General features: G+C 40.5%; 1 protein-coding gene across 2 annotated transcripts; it reads left to right on the top strand.

Moving 5' to 3' along the window:
• Positions 1 to 2: 2 nt before the first annotated feature.
• On the top strand, positions 3 to 6,972 carry ndufc1 (NADH:ubiquinone oxidoreductase subunit C1). Of its 2 annotated transcripts, none has more exons than XM_085282746.1 (5): positions 3 to 143; positions 276 to 449; positions 993 to 1,096; positions 2,900 to 2,975; positions 5,258 to 6,972. In XM_085282746.1, exons 2-4 carry the CDS (start codon positions 404 to 406, stop codon positions 2,957 to 2,959), a joined length of 210 nt encoding a protein of 69 aa, XP_085138872.1. In that variant the 5' UTR covers positions 3 to 143; positions 276 to 403; the 3' UTR covers positions 2,960 to 2,975; positions 5,258 to 6,972. The 2 variants fall into 2 exon arrangements, with proteins under 2 accessions (XP_085138872.1, XP_085138863.1); XM_085282737.1 differs by lacking the exon at positions 5,258 to 6,972 and adding an exon at positions 4,359 to 4,451.
• Positions 6,973 to 9,165: the final 2,193 nt, after the last annotated feature.

The raw sequence follows: 9,165 nt of genomic DNA, 5'->3' as shown, positions 1-9,165 counted from the left end.
TCCTCCGGGTCAGCCTGTTCTGTGAGCCTGCTCACAGGTCGGAGGTGGTGGGCGAACACACGTTTGACTGGCACCTCACCGTGCATCAGATGACACCGCAATTAAACCACGTTATACGCAGTGATATTTCTTTCACTGTAGTGGTAAAGAGTAATTTCTGGATATTTAAATATAATAACTGACAAATTCATTCGTTAATTTTATTGTATAACGTAAAATTGGATTATGTCTGTATAAAGATACCAGTTTAACCATAATCAAATGTTTGTTTCCAGTAAAGGGGCAGGATGCTCCGAAGTGGTCGTTTGATTTATCGGTGATCTTGGTATCAGGTCTGACAGGAAGTTTAATCAACCGCGGTGCGAACGTGCGAGTCGAGAGGAAGGTGCTCTCTTCAGCGAAAATGACTTTCAACCGGTTGCTGTCCAGGGCTGTTTTCGTCAGCAGAGGTAAAATCACGAAAAGCTGTTAATTATCGTCGTTAAAATTTTTAAGGCTACGTGATTTGGCTCGTTATTTAAAACAGTGACTGTTTGTTTTGCAGGCTGACCTTAGCTTAGCTTAGCTTAGTTTAGCATTCTGGTAGCATGAATTGGTTTTGGCTTTATAACTAAGGGGTAAAATAAAACATCAAAACTAAAGACTGGTAAAGTATTAGCAACTGCTTTCAACCCAGGTTTTCAGTGCATGTTTTGTTTTGTGTAAAGATTAAAAAACATCTAACAGGTCATCTACTAATCACGGTTGGTGGTTCGATCCTTGACTTGCCAAATGTCCCTAAGCAAGATAATAAGCCCAAGTTGTTCTCCAATGTATCCGTTAGTGTGGATGTGTGTAAATGTTAGAGTTAATAAAAGGTGCTTGTATGAACAGGGAAGTAGAAAGGCGCTATATAAGAACCATTCCATTTACCGTTACTTGGACTGTATGAGTACTGGCTGCCCATACAAAGACCGTGTTTTTCATGTTGTTGTGGTTTCTCATTGTTCCAGCTGGCTGCAGGTCTGCTTTCACAAGCTCCAAGCCTGATATGACCAACCCCAACTGGTTCAGAGTGGGTCTTGCTTTTGGAACATCTGCTTTCCTATGGGGCTTGGTGAGTGCATCATTTCATATGTACACCAAGGTGCTGTTTTAGAAGTAGCTCCACTGTGAGTTGATGCAGAACTGAGACTTTGGTCCTGAAAAAGCTGATTATGTAGTTCAATCAGGTCTGAGTGCATTCGCTGTGACTTGAGTTGTATTCAGAGTGCAGCATTTGTTTGCATAGGCTCTGTGGAGTTTAATGTTATGTGAATGCAACCTATACCAATGTCACGTAACTTAGTTTGTTGGAGAAAACGTGCTAGCCAGCAGATTGGTTTCAGAGTGTGTTACCTTAGTATTTGTTTCAGAGTTTAAGTTGGCTCACTTGATTAAAAAAAACTCAGAGTAGGGCAGGGAAATATGGCCAAAAATAGTTATCATGGTATATATTTTGAAATTTGCCATAACGATATAATTGACGATATAACTGACGCCAGACAAAGTACTTTAAAACGCCACAACTTTATTGGTGCAAAAAAAAAACATCAATGTATTTTCACTGAAACAAGCAGCTGTTTTTTATCTGCATTAAAGTTATATAAACATTTAACAGTGCAAATGCAAATTCCTCGCTGACAGTTTAACCAAAAGGCATTTCCAGTGGAAACTGGCCGACATATCCTCAGCATAACCATGTAGAATATCCACAACACTTAAAAAGAGGTTTTAATAGCGACTTATTTTCCAAAAACCACGGTAATAACGATGATCCGCTAGCACGCTCTACCAGACATTGTGCTTTGGTGTGTATCTGACGGACGAAAGCTAAACCAGTTCCACACCACTGAACCATTTTTACAAACCAATTCTGATTCGTTTCATTCAACGATCCACTTTCGCCTTTCTCATTCTCTGTCGCTGCCATGCTTTTTCCACCGTGTGCGTATGAAAATAAAGGCACCGTGCATGCGCGTTTTACCCATATTCTATCGCGATATTTCATTTTCTTATCGTTGCCCAACATTGTACCGGTATTACCGTGAAAGGTATAAAATGGCCCAGCCCTAACTCAGAGTTCCCTTCATGTCAGGGTAAACCTGCATTCTAGACTGCCTCAGACTATATGTTGTCAGAGTTTCCCTTTTATTTGTTTCTGGTTGAATTCTGTTTAATGCATCAAACTGGAAGTTTACACTCTTGACTTGCCTTTAAATGCATGTATTCATGTCAGGCAGAATGATTACAGAGTGATTTTCTTGAGCCTGAATCCTGGCTGGGCTGTTACCTCACAGTATGAAGGTTCCCAGTTTGAACCAGAGCTGTGACCCTCTGTGTCGAGTGTGCGTGTTCTCCCTGTGCCTACAGATACTCTCTCTCTGGGCACTCCGGCTTCTTTTGACAATCAAAGTCATGCAAACTATTCTATAAGCTATAGAACAGCGGTCCCCAACCCCCGGGCCTCGGACCGGTACCGGTCCGTGGTGCAAAAAAGGTTGGGGGCCGCTGCTACAGGCTAAAAGCGTGACAAAGATGGTGCTTAGTGTTGTCTCTATGCTTGTCTTAATTTTACACAGTAGAGGGCAGCAATGAGCAGCAAGATTTTTTTAAATGTTTTTATTGTTTTTACTGTAACATGTGTTTTGTTCTGAAGCTCGGTCCATAGTGTGTCTGGCACCTGAATTTAAGTGGTTTTAAGGATTTTTAAAAAAAATAGTTCCTTCAATGTTAGTCTTACAATCAGACATTTGACAGCCATTTCTTGTAGATCTGCGGAACAATACAGGAGTTAAGATTACGATGTGATGTATTTAAAATAGGGAATTGACAAACGCACATGTAAGTGACTTGTGGCTTCTCGGCCTTCCATTTGCAGCTCTTCAAACAGCACAGCACAGACACTCATGAGTACAAAGTGAGGAATGGCCTGGAATAACCTACAAAACTCACAGGTGAGCGCCTCTAAATACTGAAATTTAAGTGGACACTACAAGTATTAAAGCTAATTTACACAAGAGCGCCCTTCACAAACAACTGATAGATTTAACACTGCCTGTAAAGATGCATTTAAGAAGTAGGTTTCTAAAGTTTTTGGAACATATTTAGTGCCATCAGGTGCAGCTGACTCAAACAAGCTCTCCTCCTCACTGCCCTCGTTCATAAAGTGCTCTATAAACCGTAGCCTAGCTAGCCAACAATGTAAACTGACTTACTGCTTAAGAGACAGAAGAGTGACAGTGGACAGTATGGTAAACCCTTGTTGTTTTTTCTTTATTGCTTGGGGCAATTCAAAAGACTCTTAAACTGCTTTTAATGTTCCGGTCTCGTTGCTTTCCACTGCATTGCTGGTCCTGTCTGTTACCAGCACTGGCACGAGATGGCTGTAAACATGTTCTTAAATCCAACTTCACAAACAGGGCTCCGTGGTGTAAATTAGGCTTTATACATGTAATGTTTCAGTTTAAATATGAATCACTGATCAGTTATACATCTTACTATTATTATTGGTGCTGTGTAGTGGTGCAACGGATCACGGTTGATCCGTAATCCAAACCGATCCCACTCCACGGTTCGGCACGCACGTGATCCAAAGATTCGAAAAAAAGTATGTGTATGGTGGCGTGGTGGGTCTGTCAAGCGATAGCTATGGTCAGCGCTGGCGGTCCAAGTGGAGGAGCAGAGGAGTTTGTGGCATTTAAGCAGCCCTTTGCTGCCCAGTCCGACCGGGCTAAAGCTGTTACAGAAGCTACTGCGGTGTTTAGCTGCAGACGGGAGGCCGTATTCTGTTGTGCCAAACAAGGTGTTTAAACTGTGATGGACGTGCTTGAGCCACGCTATGATATCCTGTCGCGCGTCCACTTTAGTGGCAAGATCGTTCCAAGCATGTATGAGCAGGAAAAGTTTAAAGTTATGGCTGAGCTGTCCCAGGCATCTTCTGTTGCCCAACTACAAACGGGTGGAGCTCCAGGTCAACGGAAAGCTACGTGACCATCACAGCGATGCAATGAGCAGTGTGTATTATTGTAGGGTCTGCCTTACATTATAAAGCGCCTTGAGGCGACTGCTGTTGTGATTTGGAGCTTTATGAATAAAATTGAACTGAGTGGTAGATACAAAGACTGTACTGCACTATATTGAACCATAATGTTTTTAATAGTTGTGCGGAATGAGTGTTGAGTTGAATGTTTTTAACAGGCAAAAAAAACCTTCAATAAGTAAATAATTGTTCAATTTTTGTCTTTTTTTGCCGAACCGAACCGTGAGGCTTTTGATCCGTTGCACCACTAGTGTTGTGCAGTGTGATGATATATCTAATTGTCTCTTTTCCTGTCCAGGAGGTTGTTGGTGTTGGTCTGCTTCTTTCTGGTTTGTCTCGTCCCCATTTCTCAACGTGGATTACGTGTAAATAAAAACATTTATCATGTGAACGTACTTGACTCACAGTCATTTTGTACATATTGAGTTTGTTTAGATGCTACTCCCAGCAGCACTCTCATACAGTGTTGTTTTGGTTTTGAACGTCTGCCTGAGCTGCATTCGTTCTTAGAAAAACACTGAACACAATGAAGCTTAGAAAGTAAAAGGTGTAAAGTTTGAAGGAATTTAGCCAACATAACGGTGATAAGACTACATTTTATTCACTTCTTGAATTCAAACCTAAAAACAAACATGGGATTGTTTGAGTGTAAAGTTTGAAGGGAAACAAAAATGTCCCTGCAGCAGTTTAGTAGGTTGTCTGAGCTCATGACCTAAAGCAGGGGCGTCCAACGCCAGCCCTCGAGAGCTACTGCCCCCAGCTTTTAGATGCATCCCTACTCCAACACAGCTGAATCAAATGTTTGGATTACCTCTTCAGCATGCCGTCAAGTTTGGCAAAGGCCTGGTAACAAGCCAATCATGTGGTTCAGGTGTGTCGGAACAAGGATGCATCTAAAAGCTGGGGGACGGTAGCTCCCGAGGGCTGGAGTTGGTTTATCGGTGAGTAGAGTACAATAGTTTAAACTGATCTCTGATTTATTTTATTTTTTGAACTGGTGAAAGTAGTTCCATTGTGTAAAATAACATACTTCACTAGTTGGAAGCGATCTGTACTAAGCCATGCTAGCAACCATGGTTCATTTTTTTTCTTTCCATAGTTATGTTGTTATGTATTTGTTTTTTATTACCGTGTGGTGGGGGCGTGGTCTGCGGTGCCGCTGCTGGGGAGCTGAGCTTTCTCCCCTTCCACCAGCAGCTCACCCGCCTCAGCCTGGGCCGGAGGTCAGCGAGTGGGAGGGACCTGCCAAGCCGTCACTGGAGGTCGGGTCCTGCCAAGCCTGAGGAGAACTGATGGATCGATAGGCAGTGATGTCATACCTGTTGATGGCTGCAAAGGTGGCCCAACCAGTTATTAGGTTTAGGGGACAATCACTCTTTCACACAGGGCCACGTCGGTTTACATCTTTTTCCCCTTAATAATAAATACCTTCATTTAGAAAGTGCATTTTGTGCTTACTCGTGTTATCTTTGTCTAACATTTAAGTTTGTTTGATCTGAAAATTATGACGACCTGGGGTAGAAAGACACTGAAGTCTAACCCAACACTAATGTGTACCAGTTACCATAACTTATGTTTCACTGAGGGTTAATTGTGCTCAATACTGGCATGTTGAATATAAATAACAAACATGTTTAAGTTAACCAGTATAATGAATCAGAAAGTAGAATAATAGTGATTCTAATAACATGATGAGGCTGTAGAAAGACAGAGGTGGTGTGGGTGGAGATCAGACAGCAACGTGACTGAATGACCAAAGTGTGAAGATGTGACATCAGTGAAAGACGGGTTTCTGGGTTCTTCCCACTTGTATAGATATCTATTGTTCAGTTGATTGAATTATGTTTTTTAATTAGTTTGAGTATTACTATTTGGTTTGATTTTGCTTTGCAGCGCTCCTGCTAAATTGCTTTGAAAACATTTCTTGCAATTAAAGTCTAAATTGTGGACACTAACTTTTTACCTTTTTGTGAAACAGTAAAAGTCTGAGTGTTATTCTTTATTAGTGCAAAGAGCTCTTACAGGCTACCCTGGCCATTATACATTAATCTTTCCTCGCAGGAAAGATCAACAGGGAACAGGTGGGACTGATAAGGTTTGACCTACAAGGCTACTCAGGTTTCTCCTTATCCAGGACAGACACCTGGACAGTTTCACGGTAGTTGGGACTGGGCGAGTCCCCTCATCCACATCGACTCCAGCTGAACTCTGAATGGGAAAGAGCCAAAACAGATTCCTTGTATTGGAGTTGTAGGCCCTGCAAATCGACATCCAGGGTGTTACTTCCACTACAGACACCTCAGAAAGAAAAATGCATTTTTTTCTACCGTGTTTGCAAAGATGTTTCATTATACTGAGCAAACAGCTGCTCAGTGGTAGCAGAAGAAAACAACTTTATTACAAATATTTTAATCAGCATCATTTTCATGGTTACCTGAAGATAACTTGAACATCTATTTGCATGAACTGAAGATAGCAGCCTTTACCGCGAGATCTTTAATCTGGTCAAAACAAAACAACATACTCAAATTGATAAATCTGCATATGCAATATGTGGAAAGCAGAGAGTAAAATATTTAAGCAAATCTAACCAGTTGACGTAAAAAAAAAAAAAAGAGTTAACCTGGAACATTTTTGATGAACTGAGAGTTTTTCTGGTGATTTGTGAAATATGTGTGTCAATTAAATATTACAGTGATATTAAAATGTGGTCTGTAAATGTTTTGTTTGTGATCTCTTCCTGTCCAAAGGGAGTTTTTCCTTCCCACTGTCGCCAAAGTGCTGCTCACAGGGGGTCATATGATTGTTGGGTTTTTCTCTGTATGTATTATTGTAGGGTCTACTGTACAATATACAGGTGACTGTTGTTGTGATTTGGTGCTGTGTAAATAAAATTGAATTGAAAAATTGAATTTTGGCTGACTACAAATATTTGTGTTACATTATACCAGACGACGATACAATTATTCACTCGAATTGGGAGAGGCTAGTAAGTTTTACTTCACTACATGCACTCTGTGCAATGCTAGTTTTAATTGTATAAATACCCCCAAAATGTAACTGTTTCCTTAAAAAGGTTCATATGCTGACTAATCTTCTGACTGTTCTTGGCCACAAAACACTTGAAACCATCAATAACGATCACAACATGAATAAATGTAGGTTCGAGCAGAAACAATTATTTCAGTTTCCACAGCAGAAGTTTTCTGCATAAATCAAGGACAATTTATTAACTGAGAAAAGTTTACACATACTGCTAATTATGTGGGCAAAATATACATGTGCATAGTCAATATTTAAAAAAACAAAGTGAAAGATTATTTGCAGCCTTTTACAAAGACTGTCTTTTCCAAAATATAATTTAAGACTGGATCATATTTGAAAGGATCTGTTGTTTACCATGAAACAGAGACAAATATTTCTCCTCTAAATTCCTGAATTATTAGTTGAGCTTATTGCTCATTGAAGAGACACAAATCAACCTTTTGCCACGGGACTAACATTCTTGCAAAAATATGTCTGACAACTGGCATTTCTTCACAACAAAACAGGAAAGAAAAGACTGAATATGAAACTCTTATATCCCACTTGTGGCGATTCTCCAACAGATCACTTTAAGCCAGATATTACAGCAAGAAAGGGTTTAGTCTCTGCTCACAAGACGGAAATATCACAGGAAAAAACTGTCCAGGACAGTTTGGGTAAGAAAACCTGTGATATGGAAAGGCAGTGTCCTATTCACAAAAAGCCACATCCCCTCAACCACTGCGGGGCGTCACAATAAATCTATTAAGGAGTGTTCCTTAAGCACAGTAGTATTTGTTTTTAAGTTCTGTGTGAGCGGCCATTGTGTGAACCCATCCACAGCGCCACCATCTTCACAAAACTGGACCTGTGTAACCCCCACTATTCCACATCAGAGGGGGGCGGTGAATGGAAAACAGGCTTTAATATACCATTGGGTCATCCCATTCATAAATGCACCAGCAGTTTTTCAGGCACTAGTGAATGACATTCTCAGAGACTTCCTAAACCTTTTCGTGTTTGTCCAAGGATCTCCAAGAGCCTCAAATCCATGTTCACACTGTGCTTGAGTGGCTACTGGAAAATCATCTGTATGTAAAAACAGAGAAGTGCGGGTTCCATTCACCATCCGTCACTTTTCTATATTCTGGCAGGGGGACAGGTGAAGACAGACCCTGCCAAAATCCGAGCAGTCGCTGAACGTCCCACTCCTTTCACGCGCAGCCACCTTCAACATTGAATTCTGACTTGTAAATAATGGAATTTGAAATAAAGAGGTAGGAACAGAAAAAGTGTAAACTTCATCCTACTCAGAATCAGAATTGAATCAGTTGTAAAAGTCAGTGACGATATCCATCCCTAGTTTACAGATCCACTGGTACGTATCCATATATAACAGCAGGGCTGCTGAACATCAAATGACCAGCAGGTGTCAGCACTTGAGCTGTTAAACGGCGCTTCGTGTGCGCTGCCTTTGGTGAAGCAAAGCTCCCGGGGCCTTATCACACCATCACTACCTGGTTGTATACTCATTCTACTCTCTTCTCTCATTCTTCTTTTGCACACCACTTAATTTTAAATGCGGCTGCACTGACAAACTACTCTATAAGACACTCTTAAAAACAAATTGTTATTGCTATACAAATCATCACAAATTATCCACAAACGACATAGAGCAAGATCAGGAAGCACTAGTAAATATTTCCCTCCATACCACAAACATGAACTATGAAAAATGTCTGAATATAAGAACCCTTTCTGTTGACTTTCAAGTGTCTTTTATTTATGTAAAACGGAAATCGACCAAAAGTGCTTTAAAGACAGACACATTTACGTTCCAGATTCCAAAAAACTTGGTTTTGGTGTGTTTTATTGTGTTGACTAATTATTTTGGGAAGTAATAAACACATCTATTTAGTTGGTATTAAAATATATTCAGAATTTGCTAATTAATGTTTTTTTTTTTATCTTAAATGATGACACACTGCTCTGCCCTGTATAAGCTCCCTTTATAAGTTTAAAGTATCGGCAATACTGGTCCTCCATCACGATTTAAAAAAAATCTCACACGCTGCTTTTTA

The sequence above is a fragment of the Mchenga conophoros genome, linkage group LG2 (genome assembly GCF_057382185.1).
Source record: "Mchenga conophoros isolate Kocher_MC1m ecotype Shallow Benthic linkage group LG2, M_conophoros_male_GT1.1, whole genome shotgun sequence".
In the NCBI taxonomy this organism is placed as follows: Eukaryota; Metazoa; Chordata; class Actinopteri; order Cichliformes; family Cichlidae; genus Mchenga; species Mchenga conophoros.
This window is presented reverse-complemented; position numbering and strand designations above follow the sequence as displayed.

Coding starts and splice junctions, on each gene's coding strand:
- ndufc1 (XM_085282746.1), top strand. CDS start 404: ATGACTTTCAACCGGTTGCTGTCCAGGGCTGTTTTCGTCAGCAGAG. Junction 450..992: donor GGCTGTTTTCGTCAGCAGAG/GTAAAATCACGA, acceptor TCATTGTTCCAG/CTGGCTGCAGGTCTGCTTTC. Junction 1,097..2,899: donor CTGCTTTCCTATGGGGCTTG/GTGAGTGCATCA, acceptor TTCCATTTGCAG/CTCTTCAAACAGCACAGCAC.